The 22,486-nt window shown below is 50.8% G+C and overlaps 1 protein-coding gene across 3 annotated transcripts in view; it reads left to right on the top strand.

Moving 5' to 3' along the window:
* Positions 1 to 19,488, top strand: part of CBX7 (chromobox 7) — a 28,216-nt gene extending 8,728 nt beyond the window's left edge. The window contains exons 3-7 of one of the 3 annotated variants that reach the window (XM_020982634.2): positions 1,934 to 1,999; positions 8,285 to 8,368; positions 10,009 to 10,075; positions 16,023 to 16,392; positions 18,224 to 19,488. In XM_020982634.2, the coding sequence (XP_020838293.1) occupies positions 1,934 to 1,999; positions 8,285 to 8,368; positions 10,009 to 10,075; positions 16,023 to 16,392; positions 18,224 to 18,378 (742 nt within the window). In that variant the 3' untranslated portion in view covers positions 18,379 to 19,488. Of the gene's footprint in view, positions 1 to 1,933; positions 2,000 to 8,284; positions 8,369 to 8,952; positions 10,076 to 16,022; positions 16,393 to 18,223 lie in introns of those variants that run through there. The other 2 variants (XM_020982635.2, XM_078147459.1) reach the window with 2 other exon arrangements.
* Positions 19,489 to 22,486: the final 2,998 nt, after the last annotated feature.

Here is a 22,486-nt window from a genome sequence, read left to right as displayed (position 1 = left end):
AGAAGCTTTAGAACATGGGATGTCAGACCTGGGAGAGTGACTAGAACATGGGATGTCAGACCTGGGAGAAGCACTAGAATGTGTGATATCAGAATAGGGAGAACTGTTAGAACATGGGGTATCAGATCTGAGAGAGGCTTTAGAACAGGGGATGTCAGACCTGGGAAAGGCTTTAGAACATGGAATGTCAGACCTGGGAGAGTCACTAGAACATGGGATGTCAGACCTGGGAGAAGCATTAGAACGTGTGATGTCAGAATAGGGAGAACTATTAGAACATACCTGGGAGAAGCTTTAGAACAGGGTATGTCTAAGCTGAGAGATCTTAGGGATGATCTAGTCCGACTTCCTTATTTTACGGATGGAGAAACTGAGGCCCAGGGGGGCAGACTAAGTCACCCACAGTCACACAGCAAGTCGGTGGCAGAGTTAGAACCCCTGCTGCAGGTCACTGGGTGACCAGCCCCCATTCCCCTGACATTTGGCCTCCTCTTCTTCAGCTCCTCGTATGGAGCTTGCTCTATGTTCTGCTGAATTGCTGCCCGGCCTCCCAGCTCTTCCCAGTTCCTCCCCTTCCTGACCCACTCCCCACGTCCCCCAAAAGGAGCATGCGCTAGGAAGTACAGAGGATGTGCCCGGCACTGGGCTAAGTGCTTTACAAGTATGATCCCATTTGATCCTCACCCTCCTTGGGTTCCTTGGCTGCCCTCTCTCTGTCCCAGGAGGAAGGGAATTTCCTGCTTCAAATGATGTCATTCTGTGGGGGCTGGAGGGCAGGGGTATGGATGAAAGGCTGCAGGAGGAGAGGTGGGGGATTGAGGGAATCCAGGCCCAGGCAGCTGACTCATCCTGCTTGTCTCAGCCGGTCCCCTCCTGTGTGGAACTTGGAAAAAGTTGCCATTTTCTGCCCAAGTTAACCTTTGGGCAACTCACGGGCCTACGTTCCTCCTCTGCAAAAGGGCTGGGTGACTAGAGGATTCCTAAGGACCGCCCCACCCAAAGCTCTGACACCCCCTGATCTAAAGGCCCTCCCAGCTCTGACATTCCTCGTTCTGAGTCTCTTCCCTGCCCTGACATTCTCTGTTCTGATCTCCCTCCCAGCTCTGACATCCCCTCTTCTAAGCCTTTCCATGTTTTACCTGTTCTGTCCCTGCTCTGAGCACTTATCTTACTTGGTCCCTCTCATGCCTTTTTCATATTCAGGTCAGAACTGGGAGGGTCCTTAGAACAAGGGATGTCAGAGCTGAAAGGGAGCTTGGAACAGGGGATGTCAGACCTGGGAGAAAACTTAGAACAAGGGATGTCAGAGCTGGGAGAGCGTTAGAACAAGGGATGTCAGAGCTGGGAGGGACCTTTAGAACAAGGGATGTCAGAGCTGGGAGGGACCGTTAGAACAAGGGATGTCAGAGCTGGACAGGACTTTGGTTATCACCTACTCTGACCCCTTCTTTTTTGTGGATGAAGACATTAAAACCAAAAAGGACCAACTGACTTACCCAAGGCTCTCTTCCCAGCACTGACCCTCAGGAAGCTTCTAGTCTAGCAGGGTAATGAGACTGTGACTTCTCCGTGGGTAATCTTGATACATAGGCCACGATAAGTGAGTGCTATGAGATCACTCCTAGCCAGGTGGCATTCTGAGAATGAAGGAGGACTTCATGGAGGAGTCAGATTTGGGGGGCATTCTGAGAGTGAGGGAGGGCTTCACAGAGGAGTCAGATTTCCAGGTGGGCCTTGAAGGCTGCTGCTGCTGCATGCACCATTGGCAAACCTCAAGCTCAGGCAGGAGAGAAGGACAGAGCAGGGAGGGGTCCCAGGGAAGGTCCGAAGGTGTCTTGGGCAGGGGAGACAGGAGACCAGAGCCATGCCCGCCAGGGTCCTTCCTGCCCCAGAGTGGCCACTGATGGGTGTCACCTTTCATATCTTTCCCCAGGTACAGCACATGGGAGCCAGAAGAACACATCCTGGACCCCCGCCTTGTCATGGCATATGAAGAGAAGTAAGCCAGCCCTTTGTTTTCCCTGCTGGTGTGGGGAGGGGGCAGGCAGTGGGGGGGTCCATGCCACTGTTCCCGAGCATTTCCTGAGCCTCTGTCCTTATGCTTAGCCTGAGAGTACAGAGGAGCCCCAGGCAAGATCCCTGCCCTCACCAACCCACGGTGGAATCATTTCTACCAGCACTTAATGAAGCACCTACTATGTGCTAGGCTCTGGGGATACTGAGGTGAAAAATGGCATAGGCTCTGGCCTCAAAGGCAGACTCCCCCTCTTGGTGGGCAAATGAGCCGGACATCAGAGGGACAGAAGAGGTCACAGACAACTAAGGTTCAGGGTGGAATCCAGGCAGGCTTCATGGAGGAGGTGACATCCAAGTGGGACTGGAAAGGAAGGTCATGATTTCAGCAGACTGAGAGAGAAGAGTACGCTTCAGTCTTGCTGGGCATACAGCTTGTACCCGTGGAAGTGTAAGCGGCAGAACAACGGGTGTCCCAAGGCAGCACATGATTGAGGGCCAACCAGTGGCCCAAACAGCTTCTGCCCAGCCTGGGGAGGAGACATCATGGAGAACCCTGCCTTCCTACTTCCTGTAAATTTGCCTCAGTTTACCTCTATAGACTAAGCCAGAGACATTCTTATATCAGTGAGAGATCACTTCCACTACCACCTTTAACCCCCTGTAGGGGAATGAGGGCTTGCCTGGGAGTCAGAAGACTTGGGTTCAGGTTCTCGTTGAACCTGAGAAAGTCCCTGCCCTCAAGCAGCTTACAGTCATGTACCTAGAGATGATCCCTTTGGGTGGTGTTTCCTACATCCCTGACCCATTGTGCTGCATTGGTCCAGACACCTGGTCCCTCTGTGCCTCAGTTTCCCTGCAGGGGAAATTAATATAAACACAATAACAGTTTTGGGGAATTTTTTAGTTATGGTTGTGGTGAAAATAGCTCATAGAATATTGTGATCTTTAGAGGGAAGAAGCACCAGTCTAAGAGTAATAAGATGCAAGGTCCAGTTCAGTCTGGATGTGTGACATGGAAAGGCTGCTTCCTCCCTAGGCCTCAGTCTTTTCATGTATGAAATGGGGAGGTTGGACTACTTGCCCTCTAAGCCATCTAGCTCACAGATGCACAGGTTGTCAGAGCTGGAGGGGAATTGGAGTAGAGAATGCCTGTATTGGGAAGGGGCTTAGAACTGAAGTCTGAGCTGGGAGCAGTCACACAACACAGAATGGTAAAGCTATGAGGCAGTGCTGAATTGGGAGTCCGAGAACCTAGGTTCAAGTCTTAAAACTCTGTTACGCCTGTGTGCGCAAGTTCCTTAACTTCTCTGAACCTAGTTTCCCTCTCTGTAAGAGGAGGGAGGTGGATAGATCATCCCTAAGGTGTCTCTCAGTTCAAAAGTGAGAATCCCATGACCTGGTCCTACTCTGTTGTACAGAAGAGAAAACTGAGGAGGCTCAGGGAGCTGAAGTCCCAGGCTTATAATCCAAAGGTAGGCAGAGGCCTTGGGAATCGTCCTGGCTGTCTCATGGGATATGAATTCCTCTCTGACATCCAGTTTTTGCTTGGAGACCTTCAGCAAGGGAGAAGGCCCTCCTGCTAGCTCAGTGGCCCATCTGTGATGGGGGAACTCTAAACATTGGGATGTTCTTCACTCTGTGTTACTGAAGTTGGCTTCCCCATAACTTTCATGACCTTGGTTTTGGCCTCCCCTTTCTTGTGGCTAAGTGACCAGGACACCACAGGAGTAAAGAGGAAAGAGTCCTGTATCCAAAGTCCTGGTTCTGGCCCTGACCAGCCAGGGACCTTGGCCAAGTCCCCATTTCCCTGAACCTCAGTTTCCCCCTTTATAAAATGAGTAGTTTGCATTGGGTGACCTCGGAGAGATCTTCCAGCCTTAAAGAGGTTAACAAGCATTATGAAGCCTTTGCTACACAGACAAAAGGAGCCAGTCTCTGCCCTCAGGGTGCTTCCAGTCACCCCATGAGGAATATTCCCTGTGGGTGAACTTTCCCAGCTCCCTCCCTCCCAACAACCTCTTAGATGGCCTTGGTTTAGACACTCACCATCCCTCTACCTTGGTTCCCTTTTGAGGAACCTGTCAACTGGCTTTTTTTCCAAGGCATGTTCATCTTGGCCTTTCACTTGAAGAGAACAAAGTTTGATTCTCTTCCATTCACAAACATTTGCCCAGCATCTGTTGGGTGCCCAGCACTGTACTAGGATAGGCACCTATCCTAAGTATGGAAAACAGGAAAGGAGAATAGTACAGTATAGAGACTGGACACACACACGTATGTGTGTGTGCATATACGCACACATATACGGACACTCATACTCTTACATATCCATACATACTCATAAACGTACACACGTTCGTATACTCATATTCTTACACATGCAGTCACATACTCTATATACATGTATACACACATTCACTCATACATATACACACACACATTCACGCTCTCACATACACACATTCTCTCTGTCTCTCACACACACGTATGTGTGCGTGCATATATGCACATATATACTGACACTCATACTTTTACATATACATACATACTCATAAACATACACACGTTGATATACTCATATTCTTACACATACAATTACACACTCTATATACATATATACACTCATTCACTCATACATATACACACACTCACACACATATGCGCACTCTCACACACATTCTTTCTCTCTCTCTCACACACACACACACACACACACACACCCCAGAGGCCAGGAGGGCAGACAGCCGGTACCAGGATGTTCCCAGGAGGGCCTCATCTGCAGCAGATGGTCCAGAAGATGGGGCATAAATCAAATCTAACATTCCATTGACTTGTAGTTTACAAGAGTCTTTAATCTCCATTTTTTTACTCATTTTTTCATTACTTTATATTACTTTAATTGGTATCTCTTGGTTTTATGTCACCTTTATTTCCAAATTATTCTTCTTCCATAGAAGACCGTCCCCATGACGAAGGATACAAAAGGCAAGGGGGAAAGTAGCTCACGGAAACTAGGCGAGGTGTCCTTTGAGTGGTGTAGACCATGTTCTGCATCCGTAGACCCCCGCCTCTGCAAAGAAGGGAAGGAAGGCCATTTTGTCTTCCACTCTTTGGGGCCAAGCCTGGGCATTGTAATCACACAGCATGTTGGACCCATTTTCAGCAGAGAGTCTTTCTGGATCCCCTCTACCCTGTCCCCAGCCTCTCTGCCAAGGTGTGGATGGCCCATTAAAAATAAAACAAAACAATAAAACAAACCTAGGGCATCCTAGAGGTGAGGAGGCTGCCTCTTTTTGTGAAGTGCTCTTCTGATTTCTGGGTTTGGACTTGACCTAGCAAAATTCCTTGATTCAGTTTATTTAAAACATGTATTAAGGCTCTCCTGAGACCCCATCCAGGTGGTCAGGCAGAGCATGCCCAGGGCAAAACCAGGAGGAAGATGCCACTCCCAAGAGACTTCCTGGAGGAAGTAGCATCTTGGGATCAGATATAGGTCTGAGAGGCCGCCTCATCTGATCCCTTCATTTTATAGAGGAAGAAACTGAGGCTTCCCTGGGAGTGTGAGTGATTTGCTGAAAGTCACACAGGGAGGAACGGGCAGGCCCGGGTTTTGAGCCTAACTCATAGATATGCCTTGAGGTACCTTTTTGCAATACGAGCACAGGATCAGAACTGGGGGAGACTTTAGAGGTAATTTTACAGATGAAGAAACTGAGGCTCAGGGTGAGGAGGTGACTGGCACAGGGCCACATGGGCAGGATCCTAGGTCTAGATCTGGAAGGGACCTAAGAAGCCCCATCTCATCGAAGCTCCTCCCTTCATTAAGGAGGAAACTGAGGCCCACACGCATCAAGAGGCAGGATTTGAATCCAGGCCCTTTGACTCCAAACCCAGAATTCTTTCTGTTGCATCCCACTGCCCAGCCTTCACTGAGCTGAGCCTCCATAGGAAGAAGGGTTTCTGGCTGATGGGGGCGGGGGTGGTGCTGGGGATGAGGACCTGGCTTTGGCCCTGGATTCCAAGCCCTGGGTTCAAAACACACACACACACACACACACACACACACACACACACACACTCTCTCTCTCTCTCTCTCTCTCTCACAGACACATAACTCTTACACTCGTACACACACTTGTACACACACAATACACATACAGACATTCACACTCTTGCACTCACACACACAGTCACACATACACTCATGCACACTCCCACAATCTATGAACTCACATACACAAAACACACTCATATGCAGTATACTCACATAATACACACACACACTATATTCACATGCAAATACACGCACACAGTACACATTCACACACCAATACACACTCATACACTAACACAAGAGCACAATGCACGTACTCATACATATACTCCCACATAGACACACACACATATGCATTCTCACACACATACAGTCAAACACAATATACACATAGACACACTCACATAGTATACATACATACATACACTCATAGACTACACGCAGCCTGCCACGCACACTCATACATACGCTCACACACATACACATATGTACATACTTTCATTATCAACACATCATACACAGCACACATGCTCACACACTCATATGCACATGTATACACAATGCACACATGTGCCCACTTGCACACACACAGTCACACGCAAGACATTCACGATCTGCATTCACATAGGCACAGATACACTCTCTTGCACCCACACTCACACGCATGCTTTTATTTGCACACACAGCATACACACATGCTCACTCATATGCACACACACAGCCACACACAAGACATTCACAATCTGTACTCACATACTCACAGACACACCCTCTTGCACCCACGCTCACACCAGAGGGCAGGCTAAGAACAAGGCAGCACAGCGTGCCTGCATCAGCTGGAACACTGAGTACGTGCCGGGACAGGGACATCCTGGTGCTGACAGGGGGCCCAGCCCGGCCTTGGTACATGCAGCTTGTTTACCTACGGGGTGGGGGAGAGGGGCCGGAGCTGAGGGGGTTGCTGGGGAGGCTGCTCTCGCTGGCCTCCCGCACAGCACCACCGCTGCTCCGGCCGTGCCCTGCAGCCCTTTGGGGTTCTCTCTGTCCTCCCAGTGGGCTGGAGCCGGGAGCAGATGCTCGGCAGCCTTGCAGCTGGGGCATGTCTGTCTGGGAACGCACTGAGCCTTTGGAGGCTCAAGTTTCCGCGTCCGGGGATTTTCCGAAGCTGGGCCCCAGATTGAGGCTGACAGACAGCAGCTCAGATCCCTGCTTCTGTGGCCCAGAGCCATCCCCCTACACAAACGCTGCTCCAGCCCAGCTGGATCACTGACGACCTTGATCTTGACCTTGGGCTGCCCTCACCTCCTTCCATGGACTTGGGATGCCCCACTCCTCTCCACCCTTCAGAAATCATCCATTCCATCCAGCCCCAGGGCTGCTCCCAGAGTGCTTTGCACTTTTCAAAGTGTTCTCCTGTCTTTCTCTTGACTCACAAGATTCCTGAGAGGTTGGGAGGGTCAGGAATTATTATCCCCATTTTACAGGTGAGGTAAACTGAGGTTCAGAATGGCTAAGTGGTTTATCCAAGGTTATAGAGCACAGAGCTGGAAGGCCCTAAGAGGCCACTTGGTCTAACCCCCTCATTTTACAGAGAAGGAAACTGAGGCCTAGAAAGGTCATGTGACTTGACCAAGGTTACACAGCTAGTATCTGAGGCAGGATTAGAACCTAGGTCTTCTGACTTCAAATCCAGGATTTATTCTGTGGTGCCAGAGATCAGAGAGAGTGGATTCACACTTGGTAAGATCCTAGTATTAGGGAACATTTGGGTCAATCCATTTTACAGAGGAGGAAACTGAGGCCCCAGAAGTCTCTGACTTGCCTGAGGTCATACATACAAGTGGCACATAGCAGAGTCAAGACTTGAGCCCAGGTCCTTGGACTCCAAAGTTTGGAGTTTCTTCCGTTTTTAATGTTTCTACATCAGAGCACTTCTTAGACCCCCAACAACAATCTCATCTTTTGAGTCTTCCCTTATAACAAAGACATTTATGCAAAAACAACAGAAAATAGCAGCATGTGATAGGATATATAATATTCTGCACCCGTGGCCCCCCACCTCCTCCTAAAAGGTCCTGTGTCCAGAGCTGGAGGGAACCTCAGGCCATCTCGTCCACTCCAACTCCAAATCCCGTACAGGTACTTATGAAAGCGACAGGTGATCTCAAAGGCATTTTCTAGCTCTGATACTTTTGTTCATTCTGACCACTTTAGAAATTCGGACCCAAGAAGGTGGATTTACTTTCTCAAGGTCACCTTGGCAGTCTACAGATCCAGCACTAGAACCCGGAGTTCCTGGTAGGGCCGGCCTGCGCCTCACTGTAGAACAGAGTGTTCCAAGTCCCCGTGATGGGCCTCTTTCCTCCATCCCCCTTCAACGCCCCCCATCCCGGCCCTTCCAGTTTTCATTCTCTCTACTCAAACAGCTGCCAGGCGACTGTTGTGCGGTTGTGGGCTCGCCCCTTCCCGGCCCCCGGGCTCTGCTGGCTCCGTGTCTGTCTCTGGCTGCGGGAGGGCTCATTCTGTTCTCCATTAGCCCAGTTTGGGCTCTCTGGCTACATGGCTGGTCACGATCACAAGCTCCCCGAGGGCAGTGGCAGGGTGTGTCGTCCCACGGCTTCAGGCAGAATCAATTTATCTGGATTTCTTAAAACTGATAAATCGGGGTGGAGGGGGGTTGTGAGAGAAAGAAAGTTAGAGAGATGGGGGGGAAGGAGAGAGAAGAAGGGAGGGAAAGAAAGAAGAGAGAAAGGGAAGGGGGAGAGAGAGGGGAGAAGGAAAGAGAAAGGGAGGAGGTAGAGAAAAAGAAAAGGAGGGAAGGGGAGAGAGAAAGAGAGAAGGGAGGGAAAAAGAAGTAGGGGAGGGGAGGGAAAGAAAAAGGAGGGAGGGGAAAAGAAAGAAAGAAAGAGGAAGGGAAAGAGAAAGGGGGAAAGAGAGAGAAGAGACAAGAAAGGAGGGAGAGAAAAAGAGAGAAGAAAGGGGAAGGGAAAGAGAGAGGGTGAGAAAAAGAGAAAGAAAAAGAGGGAGGGGAGAGAAAAAAATACTAGGGAGAGAAAAAGAAGGAGGAAAGGAGGGGAAAAGAGAGAGAAAAGAGGGAGGGATAGAGAGAGAGAGAGAGGGAGAGAAAGGGAGAGAGAAGAGAAAAAGAGAAAACTTAGATGTAGATTCACTGTACGATACCCAGAACCTCTGTGATGGAAGGAGCTCCAGAGTCTGCCCAGTCCAACCCAATAGAATGTAAGCTCCTTGCGGGTAGGAACAATCTGATATTTGCCTTTGTGCCCCCAGCATCAGGCCCATAGTAGGTGCTTACTAAACATTTGTTGAATGAACAAGAACTCCCCAACAACATGCTGCCAAAGTGGTCATCTAGGCTTTTGTCTGGAGACCTCCAGTAATGGGGAGCTCACCACCTCCCGAAGACTCCCGTTTCTTGTTCTGCTAGCCCGAGCTGGGCAGTTTTTCCTAAATCCACCTCCTACACCTTCCCTCCAGCCTGGAACAGTGTAACTGGACAAGGTTAAATCCCTCCCTTGGGGCTTTTAAAGAAGAAAAGAATGTAATTCATGCACAGCATTGCCGGGCTTTCCCTAATCCCAAACGGCCCAGCCCTGGCACTCCCTGGGTTCTGGCCAGGAGAGTACCTGTGACAGTGAGATGTCCCCAGACAGGAATGTCCTCGGGTTGGCGCCTGAGGACCTGGGTTTGAGTCCCAATTCTGCCGTCGATCATCGGGTGTGGCACTTCCCCGCACCCCCACCCCCCAGGGCCTCAGTTTCACTTTCTGTAAAATGGAGGCAGTTGGCTGGGGCCAGTTGGCACAGGGCCCCTCCCCCAGCGTTGGAGTCAGCCCCAGGGCCCAGGTCGTGCTCAGCTGTCCTTGCCTTATCCATCATTGGTTTTTCCTTTTCTCCCTCCATCCGCCTCATGCCTCCCAGGGAGGAGAAAGATCGTGCATCCGGGTGTAGGAAAAGAGGTCCGAAGCCCAAACGGCTGCTGCTGCAGGTAACCCCGGGCCCTGCCCTCTCTCCCCTGACTCTGGCCTTGGGCACTGGGTGGATGGATGGGGCTCCCCGTGGTCCCCCTCCCAGCCCTGAACACTAGCCCAGGTCACTGTGGGAGGGGTGGGGAGCCCCAGAGGTCTCCCCAGCAGGCCAAGGTGCTTGTCACCACCAGCAGCATCAAAAAGCAACCAAGGAGAGCATGGGATGGCATTCCACCTGCAGGAGAAGGCATGAGCAAAGGCTCAGAGGGGAGAAAACACAGCATGCGGTGGGTGGATAGCAGGGAGGGCAGGAGCCTGGAGGATGTGAAGGGGAAGTAATGGGAACTCAGGTTGGTAGGGGCATCGAATGCCAGGAGCAGGAGCTCCAAACTTGTCCTGTTGGCAGTAAGAGCCATTGGGAGTTTCTGGGCAGGGAAGCAGGCATTTGTAGGGATTCGTTTGGCAGAAGACACTATCCTCTAACAGAGCAGGACTCAGGGAAAAATGGGACGTAGTTTTGGCGGCCGAAGAATGGGCCAATATCTGAAAAAGGCCAATCCTGATGGGGTGTTATGTCATAGTTCAAGAGTGGACAAGTCACTTCTCTCTCTAGGCCTCAGTTTCCTCATCTGTAAAATGAAAAGGGTCAGAGGACCTCCGAGGTCCCTTCCAGCATTAAATTCATGGCATTCCGGACAACGTAAGAAACAAGTATGAAACAACAAACAGTATCATTCGAATGTTTAATTCCTAGACTAATTCAGGGAGAAAAATGCTTGACTCTCGGAGCCAAGAGACCTGGGTTCAAATCCTGCTTCACTTACTAGCCATGGGCCTCAGTGTTCTCATGTATAAAATGGGTGTGGTGGTCCTTGTCAGGAGGAGGGGAGAATGGAAATGGGAGCTATTGATCTAGCTGGGTGATCGCCAAGGCCCCCTGATTTCCTGTTCGAGGGTACTGGGCATGGAAACCACACTCTACACAACTCAGGATCACGGGAGGGTTGGAGAACCTTGGACTTGGTTCATACTCTGGGTCTGGCTGACTCCTGGGCCTTGAATTCATGTATGTGACTTCATCCCCCCTGCTTGGTTGTAGGCTCCCTGAAGACAGGAACGAGGTCCTTTGTCCCTCTCTGCTTGCCCTGAGGTACACATGCTAGGGCCTTCAAGAAGCTTGGTTGAGTGATCGTGTGGTTCAGAGGTGTGGGCACTAGGCCAGAGGACCTGGAGTTTGAATCCCTGCTTTGCTGAGCCTTGGTTTCCCCATCTGCCAAATGAGCAGGCTGGTGTCAAGGACCCTCTAGGTCCCTTCCAGCCCTACATCTGTGGTCCTGTAATATGTGAAGGGGCTTGAGAATCTTAGATTCACATAATCTCCATTTATGTTGGAAAGGTAGACCAGACGCTCCTCTCACCTCCCTGACTAAAGACAGAAGGCTGGAGGAAGGGGGTTCAGCAGAGATCCCTCATTCAGGCCTCCCCTCACGCCGGCTAGCCCATCTTCGCATCCCCTTGGCTTCTGATGGGCCGAAGGAAGTCTATTCCACTTTGGGACACTCTGTGGTTAGGAATTATGTCCTGACATCGAGAGGAAATTTCCCTCTCCGTAATTTCCACCCATGGTTTCTGGTTATGCCCTCTGGGGCCAAGTGAAAGGGGCTAATCCCTCTTTCCCGATACCTGAAGACAGCAGTCATGTGCACCTGAGCCTTCTCTTCTCCAGACAAAACACCCTGAGGTCCTTCACCCAATCCTTTTATGACCTGGTCTTCCATCCCCTCCCCAGCCTGGTCCCCTTGTCTGTGTCCACTGGGGCCTCCCTGGAGCCTTGGATTGACCTAGCCTGCTGAGCACAAAGTCAACTCTCACTTTTTCTTCTCAAGGTTTCAAACCTGGCTTGACTGTCCCCCGGGCATGTAGCTGATGGTTGGTCAGTGGCCACATTTTTAGAGTGGCCAAGGCGTCTTAGTTTTCTCTTAGCACTAGAATGGAAGGTCCGTGCTAGTAGAGACTGTTGGATTTGGGGAGTGCCTGGGACATAGTAGGTCCTCAAAGAAGGCTTGTTGATTAGGTATCAGCAAAATGAGAGGGTTGAACAAGGTGGCCCCTGGTTGGAAGATTCTTAAATCTGTGCTCCTGTGAGCTGGGCTCTGTGCTGGCTATGGGGGAGATTGATGGTCAGTCCCTCCCCTCAGGAAACTTCAAATCTAGTAACAGCAGATAAGCCATGGATGCAATGACTGTGTGACAAAATCAAACACAATAACTACATAGGAGAAGGGCTGCCAAGGCAAAGGCAAAGTGGAAAGACCCTTAGAGGTCATCTAGCCTAATACCCCATTTTTACAGAGAGGGAAACTGAGGCCCCAAGAGGGCCCAAAGGGAGTAAATAACAGAGTCAGGACTCGAACCTAGATCTCCTGACTTCAAGTCTGTTACGAGACATTGCAGTATAGGGGAAAGAACGCGGGCTTTGGAGTCAGAAGACCTGGTTCAATTCCTGCATCTGATACTTACTGCTGGTGGGACCTTAGATAAGTCCCTTTCCCTCCCTGGGACTCGATGGCCTGTAAGTTCCTTTAATCTGTGATTCCAAGGAAGGAGAGATCCTTTCCCTCATGGGGGGTGGGGGCGCGCAGTTGGGGTGGCCTCAGCAGGAGCTCAGCCCTAAGGGACAGGCAGGACCTCAGTAGAGGGAGGAAATCGAGGTGGAGGCAGTGGGCCCTGGGGAGAGGCTTAATAGGTCTTGGGAGGTCACAGCAAGTAATTATTTTATTTATAATTAAAAACTAAAGAGAAAGTGGGGGAGAGAGTGAGCGAGCTGAGGGGGAGAGACAGAGAGTGAGCAAGCTGGGGTGGGGGGAGAGAAAGAGAGAGAAGAAACATATAGAAAGAGGAAGAGAAGGAAAGAGAAGAGAGAGACAGTGAGAGAGAGAGCATGACAGAGGGAGATGGAGGGAGGGACAGAGGGAGAGAGAGACAGCTGAGGAGGGAGAGAGAAACAGAGACAGAGAGTGCACACGGGCTCCCCAAATGTAACTGGGAAGGGAGTAGCAGAAGATAAGGCTAGAGATGGAGGACCCAAAAGAGCCCTGAATGCCAGAATCGGAAGCTTAAATTTTACCCTATAGGCAATAGGGAGCCAGGGAAGATTTTTTTTTTAGCAGAGGACTAACTCAGTTCTATAGCAAGTGAAAATAATCTGTTAATAATCAATATAGACATTGCACATGAACTTATTAGAATCCTGCATCAACTCATGAGAGAGAGCATCCTTTGAGATGTGGTTATCTGCATTTTACAGTTGGGAAAACTGAGACTTAGTAAGGTTAAGCGACTTGCCCAAGGTCACATAGCTAGAAATTCTCATGGGTAGAATTAGAATCCTGGTCTTCAAGTCAACTTAAATCCTTGAAGTCCAACCTGAAACCAGCAATGCTTGAGGCCCCAAAATGGCTTATCTTCTTCCCCCATGTCTGACTTGTATAAAATCCAAGTCAGGCAGCAGAAAACTGAGATGACTTTTCACTGTAGAGTTGGGTTTTTATTTTGTTTTCTCTTCTAAGCAATCTCATTTGGGGGCTGAGATGTCTCTCTAAGTCATTTTGGTCTATGCATTTCCACTTATTTGTTCAAGAATTTTGGGAAGTTTAGATGGAGGAAGAGGAGACTTTGGAGGGTCCATGGTAACTGTCTTCAAGTGTCTGAAGGGGTTTCTTATAGAGAAGCAATATGGCGTAGTGGGAAGAGAGTTAGAGTCCAAGGACCTGGGTTCAGATCCCAGCTCTGCTCCTCACCACCTGTGTGACCTTTGGCAAATCACTTCACTCCTCTGAGACTCAGTTCCTTCAGCTGTAAAATGGAAAGGGAGGGGTGCCCAGGTGACCTCTCAGGTCCTTTACATCTCTAAATCTGTGATCCTACCTAACAGCAGCAGGTGTAAATTACTCAGGTGTTCAAGAAAGACAATAAAACACAGGATGCACATTTTCAAATTTTGGTATAATCCAAAGTAAAAAGGAAGGAAGGAAAGAAGAAAGGAAGGAAAATAGGGAGGGAGGAAAGATAAAGAAAAAAGGAGAGATGGAGGAAAGAGAGGGAAGGAGAAAGGAAGGAAAGAAAAAAGGAGAAAGGAAAGAAAAGAGGGAGGGAGGAAAGAGGAAAAAAGAAAGGGACAGGGGAAAGAAGGAGGAAGGAAGGAGAGGGAGGGAGAAGGGAAGGAAGGAGGGGAAGGAAAGAAGGAAGAAGGAAGGAAAAGAGGGAGGAAAGAGGAAAAAGAGAGGAAAGAAGGAAGGAAAAGAGGGAGGAAAGAGGAAAAAGGAAAGAAGGAAGGAAAAGAGGGAGGGAAGAAAGAGGAAAAAAGAGAGAGGAAAAAAGGAGCGTGAAGGAGGGAGGGAGGGAGGAAAGAAAAGAGGGAAAGAGAAAAGAAGTAAAAAAGGGACGGGAAAGGAGGAAGGAAGGAAGGAGAAGGACGGAGAAAGGAGGGAGGAAGGAAAGGAAGAAAGGAAAACAGAAAAGGAAGAAGGAAGGAAAGGAGGAAGGAAGAAAGGAGAGAGGAAGGAAAGCAGGATGAAGGAAGGAGGGATGGGAATGGAAAGCAGGAGGGGAGGAGGCCTGCTTGGCCTTTGAGGTCCCATTCTGGCTCCCTGAACCCATGGCTAGGCTTCTTCTGCTTGGCCCAGCAGGTGGATGTGATGGGAGTAGTAGAAGAAAGCAGATTCAGGCAAATAACAGAAAGACTTCCCACCAACGACAGCGCTGCACTAGCGAGATGGTCAGCCTTGGCACAGGGAGTGACCTCTCCCTCCCTAGGAGGCTTCCCGTAGAAGCTCTGTGACCGCTGAGGATCCCAGAATGCCGATTCTTTTCAGTCAAGCTGTCCATAAACAAGCCTCTCCCATGTACCAGGCTTTGTGTGAAGTGCTCAGGATAAGAGCCAAGACATGAGGTAGTTCCTGCCTTCAAGAAACTTACCTTCTGTGGAGGGAGACAAGGTGGATGCATATGCAAGATAAAGAAATACCAGCTAGTCTGGGGAGCACACAGTAGGGCCCAGCACTGTGCCCGATCTGAGAGAGGAAACAGAAATAGTCATTTATGGTCCCTGTCCCCTAGGGACTTCTGGTCTCAGGTGGTGTATTCTGTGAGGATGAGTGTCGCTGGGTGCTGGGAAGGCTTTGTTCATTCACCAGGCCAGACAATAATTATGTACTTACTGTATACAGTAGATACTGTAGGACATAGAAAATTTAGCTAAGACCCAGGCTTTGCCTACATGGGACCTACAGTCTGGTGTGAAGTATCTTGGGATCTGGAGTGGGAAAATCATCTGCAACCCCTTCATATTACAGATGAGGAAACTGAGGCCCAGAGAGATTATGCCACTGGCTTGAGGTCACACACTTTGGAAGTAGCAAAGCCAGGATTCAAACCCAAGTCATGGACCCTCCGTTTGGAGCTGAAAGGAATCCTCCACTTGCTCCAACATCCTCACTTCACCAATGAGATTAGAATCCTGAACAGTGAAGGGGCTTGGCCAAAGTCACACAGATAATGGCAGAGCTGAGATTTGAAACCAGGTCCTCCAACCCTAAATTGACCCATTCCAAGCCAATATGCATTTATTAAATGCCTACTGTGTGCCAGGCACCAGAATACAAAGACAAAAAACCTGGTATGAAATACCTTTTGCACTCTGCCCCCTCTCTGTCAGCCTGGGCTTTAGGGCGATGTAGAACCCGGGCGTACAGGGCCAGCCTGATGGGGAGGGGGAAGGTAGTCATGGAGCACGGGGAGCCTCAGGGAGCCGGAGGGTCCCAGGTGGCAAGCTTGCCCAGGTAAGGAAGCAGGGGAGAGTTTGGAGAGAGAGTGGCCGCCCCCAGCTGGGGCTGTCCTTGCCAGCTCCTTGACCCCCTTCCCTCTTCTCCCCTGCTCCCCATGCCGGTCCCCCACCCCGACCTGCAGAGGCTGTACAGCATGGATTTGCGCAGTGCCCACCAGGTGAAGGGGAAGGAGAAACTCTGCTTCTCCCTGGCCCGCCAGTTTGGCGGCAGCGGCGCCCCCGAAAGGGTGGGTAGGGCGGGCCCAGCACAGCTGGAGGAGAAGAGCAGCAGCGGCGTACCCACCCTGCCCTTCCCGCTCAGGAAGCAGAACAAGGCCCAGAAGTACCTGCGGCTGTCCCGAAAGAAGTTCCCACCCCGCCTGGAGGGCCGTGGCCAGCTTAGAGAGACCTTCCTGGAGGAGCCCGCTGCCCAAGAGGCCACACAGGACACCAGCGAGTGGGACGAGGCCACAGCTACCACCCCCCCTGCTGAGCAGCATCCTGGCAAAGAGGGTAAGCCCTACCCCCGTTATACTTCTGGAGAAACTGAGGCCCAGGGCAGTGAAATGACCTGCCCGAGGTTACATAGCAACTACCGAGTGTGAGTTAGGATTTGAGCCCAGGTTTTCCTGGGCTCTGTTCATTATTCCAGAGCTGGAAGAGACATTAGGGGTCCTCTAGCCCAACCCCCTCATTTTACAGGTGAGGAAACTGAGGCCCAGAGAGAAGGGAAGGCTCATAGAGGCAGGCAGTGGCTTGCAGCGCCTGGATTCAGCCTTGGGTCTTTCAATCACAAATCCAGCCATCTCTGCCCCCTGCGCCACCCTGCCCAGTCATGTAGATGTTAGACTGGGGGCTAATGGGAAAGTGACCAGTGAAGATGGTAGTCTTCCTCTCAAACGTAGTCAGAGGAGCAGGGGCGGGCCTTTGCTGGGCAGTGCCCAGAGAAGGGCAGCCTTTCTCCACATATTCGTGGATGGTTAGAGGAACCGAAGCCAGTCAGCCTGCCTCAGGGACTGTGGTAGCCGCCATGATATCCTGATAGGATGTCAAAGGGTGTCCTTTGGAAGGGGACTTAGCCTTGTAGATATAGGAGGAAGTCATCACAAGGCAAATGGAGGTCTTGTTTGAGGAAACGCTTTCTGTTGATCAGAGATATCCCGAAGTGGAATGGACTGCCACCTTAGGTAGTAGTGAGTTCTCCGTTATAGGAGGTGTTCCAGCAGAGGCCAGATAACTCCTCATCCCATGTGTTTTAGAAGGAATTCTCGGCCTCTCAGGTCCCTTCAGACACCAACTTAGCTTTGTGTCACTGTTCATTAACGTCGTTATCAGCAAGAGGCCCATGGGGTAGTGGATAGAGGGCCACCCTCAGAGTCAGGGAGACCTGGTTTCAGGCCCCACCTCTGACCCTTTCTGACTGTGTGACCCTGGGCAAGTCACTTAATGCCTCAGTGATCCCAGGCAGCTCTCTAAGACTGTAGTGGGAGAGCAGGTGCAGATCTGCATTGATGAAGGGAATTCCCCCCGCCAGAAGTTCTTGGATGAAATCCTAGGTCCCCCCCCCCGACAAATTGTTATTAATAGCAATCAGGGTTCAGGGTTTTCCAGATGTGCAGCTAGGACAGTGGCCCTGAAGTCAGCTCTCCATCTCTACCAGTGCCCTGGTGGGCCTCCATCACCTTTAATCCCATCTTTGTCATTGGACTCTTCCCTAGCCATTTTACCCTTTTGTCCCCTCCCCCAAATGCTCTTCTGCAGCAGCTGAATACTCCCCTTTTTCAGAGGAGGAAACTGAGGCCCAGAGAGTGGAAGGGAATTACTCCCAGTCTTCCAGCTCCAGCTGCCCCCCAAAGTTCCAGCCTCAGGCTCTCTCTGCCCATGCCCCATCTCTTATCATCATTGTCAGACTGGTGTGGGGAGGTTTGTAATATAGCTTCATAAATGAGCCCTGTCTGTCGCCCCAACAAGCAAGCGAGATACCCCCACAGAGCAGCTTCTCCTCCAGAGTGGTCCATCGGATGCGTGAGACAGGCAGGTGGGGGGGATCTCTCCCCTTCTACCAGCCCAGCTACCAAACGAAGCCTCTCCACATCTGACAGTTGGGGTCTCAGGGCATGAATGATGGATTCGGAGTCACAGAACCCTGGATTGCTGCTCCTTGCTGAGGTTTATGACCTTAGTTGAGTCCCCTAACCTCTAAGGGTCTCAGTTTCCTCATTTGTAAAAGGAGGTGAGGAGGGGGTGCCAGGGCTCTACACTGCTCCCTTCTTTCCCTGCCATGCCACTGATGCAATGAAGCTCTCCCCCATCTGTCTCTGTCTCTCCTCCGTGGCGGTGGTAGGTGGTGACCTGACTGCAGGGGGCCTTCCCTGGATCCCCACGCACCCCCCTTCCGAAGTGACGGTGACTGATATCACAGCCAACTCCATCACCGTCACCTTTCGGGAAGCACAGGCCGCTGAAGGCTTCTTCCGGGACCGGAGCGGGCAGTTCTGAACTTCTCCATTCTGACCCCTCTTTAAGTGGTTGTCTGGGAGTTTGGGGCTCAGGCCAGAGGAGGTGTGGGAGGAGGGCAATGCAGTTATTTTATTTTAAAAGACAAACTCCTAACAATCCCAAGAGAGAAAAAGAGAGCTGAACAGAGATGCTCTCTGCTCTCCAGTTCACCCTCGATCCTGTACAATGATGTTTACAGAAGTTTGCTGGGGGTGGGGGGTGGGGAGGAATGGGGTGATCTTGGGGGACTGTTGTCACTGGCATTGACCTTACCTGAGCTAAATGGCTCAGGTCGGGTAAGCCCAGGCAGGGAAGAGGGAGGAGGGAGAAGGCGGAGGACCAGGTGATGGCAAGGAGCCTTCCCCGTCCTGGGGCTCCAGGACTGAGGTGGCTTGGCCAGAACTGACTGCAGTTTATCCATGCTCTGAGCTAGGCCTTTCCCAGAGGCCCTTGGGCCAATTTCTGGCGCCTGTGCAGGGGTGGGCGGCAAGGGAAGAAGTGGGAGCTTCCCTCTCACCCTAAAATACAAAACCCTTCCTCCTTCCCTGGCCATGTGCAAACAACTCAGTGTGAATGGGGCATTTATCTACTTCCACTCCAGAAAGCAAGGATTCCAGTGTTTATGCTGTAAGGAAGGGGCTTTTGTTTTAAAAAAATAATCCAGTTCTGTGATCCACATCCGGGGGGGGAGCCCCTAATATGAAAGCTCCCTCTTCTGGATCAGATCGGCACCTCCTCTGAAAGCGAGAAACTTCAGTCTCGGAAAGCCGCCAGGGCGCTGATACATGTCCAGCCAGTGTGTCTGAGGCTGGACCTGCACCCATGTCTTCCTTCCTCCGGCCAGATCTCCAGCCATGCTGCCTTTTGGGGTCACGTTCTGCCCTCTCCCAACACACACACACACACACACACACACACACACACACACACCCCACATACATACACATATGATTCTTCACCATCACAACAGCTGTCATTCCTCAAGCACATGAAGGTTTCCAAAGCACTTTTCCTCATAGCAGGTAGGGAGTGTATTATATATTTCCCCATTTTACAGATGGGGACACTGAGACTCCCCCCAAAAGGAAATAAAGTGATTGAACTGTTGGAGCCAGGACTTTGAGTCTGGGTCTGACTCTGGAGTCACTTCCGATACTTACTCCTTGTGAGGTAGCCTCCTTGGGCTTTCATTTCGTCCTCTGGGACTTGAGGGCTTGATGGGGCCTCAGTAGGGCTCCTCTGGGGCCCTCAAGCCCTGCCTCCCAATTGTTTTGAATTTTCCATGTCAGAGTCATTGGAGAACACACGGAAGTGGGCAGTAACACAGTCTTCTTTCATGGGGTTGGCAGGGAGGGCAGAGATAACCAAGTGGGGAGAAGGTTGAGGGGGACTGGGGGCAGGGGAAGGCAGGTTGGAGGAAGAGCTAGCAGGGCCCACTAGTGAAAGTCGGGGAGATGCGAGCTCCCACAATCCCAAGTCTCTCCTTCAGATCTTTCTTGGGTCCTCGGGGTTGGGGAAGATCTAAGAGCCCCCCCCTCCAAGGGCCTCCAAGCACCCCAAAGCCTGCCTGCCTCCCCAGCCCTGTAAGCACACACCTGTGTACACGCCACACCCTACAGAGCCTCTGGGCGTGAAGCCAGGATCCTCTGGGCTGGGAGGCAGCACCTGCCTGGCCTGCTTGTCCTGCCTGGGGCCTTCAGGTGAATAATTCATTCTCCCTTTGGGCCCATGTTCTAGGAGAGGGAGGGAAGAGTAGGGGGAAATCCCTTTAAATCCCAAGCTCAAGGTACCAGCAATTGTCCTGTCTGCCTGGCATGTGCAGTGCTAGGAAAAGGCTTTCCCAGCATCAGGAAAGCAGAAGTGGGCCCATTTTACAGATTAAGAAACTAAGACCCCAAGATGGGGGTGGATTTTCCCAGGATCCTGATGCCAATGAGAGTCAGAGCCACCTTCTATAGGAGAGAGTTGGAGGTTGCTTTTGGAGGTCATGGGAGAGTCAGATACCTCCCCCACCCCATATATCCAGGTGGGCCTCACTTTAAGGAAACCCACCATTGCCGACTTAGTGTGAAAAGATGTGGGCCTCAGTTTCCTCATCTCTAAAATGGAAGAGTTGGTCTAGGCCTCTTAGGGCCCTTCTAACTAAATCTGTGACTTCAGTACCCTGTATGTGAGCCCCCCCCCCGCATCTCTCCCCTCCCTGTATCCCTGTTCAGAGAAACTTGAGACCTTGAGAAGATGAGTGATTTGCCCAAGGTCTCATGGCTAATTTTAGGTCTAGACCCGCACCCCAAGACATCAGCTAAATGTCTGATTTATTTATACACATCTGCAAAGGATTTATGTACAATGTCCATTTTCAGTTGTGGGGTAATAGAACACTGAGTTTAGAGGGAGCAATCCTGGGTTCGAATCTTATCTTTGCCTCTTATGACCTCTGTGACCTTGAGTAAATCTCTTGCCCTCCTCTGGACCTCAGTTTTTCCCATCTGTAAAATGAGGCTGTTGGAGTAGGTGATTCCCAGGGTCCCTTTCAGTGCTCAGTCCAAGCCCCCTAGAATCCCCTCCACTTATCATCAAGGGAGGGTCAGCCCACAGATCCCTGCATGAAGCTTGTGCCTGGATGTGGGTGAGATTCAGAAGGCCCTGTCCCAGGGGCCTGAGCCTGGGGGTTTGGTCGCAGGCAGCATGTGGGGCCAGGCTTGCGTATCCAACCCCACCCCTTTGACCATGGAGGAAGGAGTCTTTCCAAGTCATGATTCCTTTTCTGTATCTCTGCCTCAGGTGACTTACAATCCTTCTGAACCCCCTTTTTGTGGACTCTTCTCTAAACTGTTTCCCCATCTCTAATACGAGGATAATGTTGGAGCCAGCAGAGAAAGTAGTTCTATGGCAAAGTGAGAGAGTGCCCCAACCATTCTCAGAGTCCCCCCGCCCCATTCTCATGGTAGCCTTGTTCCCTTCCCCTATTGGGCAGAAAAGGAGGTAAGAAAGATGGTCAGCTCTCCTAGTACAGCTGTCTTCCACCCTTCTTTGGGCCCAGCCACCTTCCAGACAAGAATACTCCCAGAGCAGACTTGAGGCTAGATTGAGAAGTAGTGAGTTTCCTCTCCTTGGAGGTCTCCAAGTAAGGGCTAGATGTGTGTTGTGAAAAGGCGTTCCAGCTGAGATCCTGGGGTGTGGGATGCCTGCAATTCCCTGGTACAGGCTGGAGCATTTATCAGGGAAGCCATGATTTGTCCAGGTACTGGATGAAAGGCCAAGCTGAGATGAGAGAATCCCTGCCCTCATGGAGCAAACAGTCTGATGGGGAGAGGGGAGGAGGATCCTTCCCCCTCTGGCCCTGCTTCTTTCCCTCCTGACTCTCCCAACCAAAGATCTTTTCAGAAAAGCATCCAGTTCATTCTCCACACCCCTAGTGCCCACAAATGCTCCCCTTTCTCCTTTTGGAGGGGATCAGGAAGACCTCCAGCTGCTGCTTCTGGGGACCTGGCTGCTTTCCTTCCAGTTACAGGGCATTTTATCCAAAGCCTTTGCCTTCAACTTTTACAGGAATAGTTCATGTGCTTCTATAATCACTCCCTCTACCTTGGAGGGTAAGCTGAGCTAGTCCTACAAGAGGGAGGGAAGGGGGCTGACTGGAGACCTTGAGAAGATTAGTGACTTACCCAAGGTCTCATGACTTATTTTAGGCCTGGCCCCACACCCCAAGATAATAGCAAAGGATTTGGTTTACTTATATACCACACACACACACACACACACACACACACACACACACACACACACACACACACACACACACACACACATATATACACATATATTCTGTCTCTCTCTTTCTCTCTCATTCTCAGTTGTGAGGTAGCAGAAAAAGGGTTTAGAGGGAGCAATCCCGAGTTCAAATCCTAGCTCTGCCTCTTATGACCTCTGTGACCTTGAAAAAGTCCCTTGCCCACCTCTGGACCTCAGTTTTTCTCATCTGTAAAATGAGAAGGTTGGACAGCCTGACTTTCCATCAGCTCCAGAACAGATTTTGGGGAAGGGCCACTCCAGATCCCCTCCCCACCCCCTTTCCAGCCAGTCAGTTCTAGCCCCTTTTTCTCTT

Source organism: Phascolarctos cinereus, unplaced genomic scaffold (genome assembly GCF_003287225.1).
Source record: "Phascolarctos cinereus isolate Bilbo 61053 unplaced genomic scaffold, phaCin_HiC Scaffold_1;HRSCAF=81, whole genome shotgun sequence".
In the NCBI taxonomy this organism is placed as follows: Eukaryota; Metazoa; Chordata; class Mammalia; order Diprotodontia; family Phascolarctidae; genus Phascolarctos; species Phascolarctos cinereus.
Note: the sequence above shows the minus strand (reverse complement) of the source record. Positions and strands in the feature narration are given on the sequence as shown.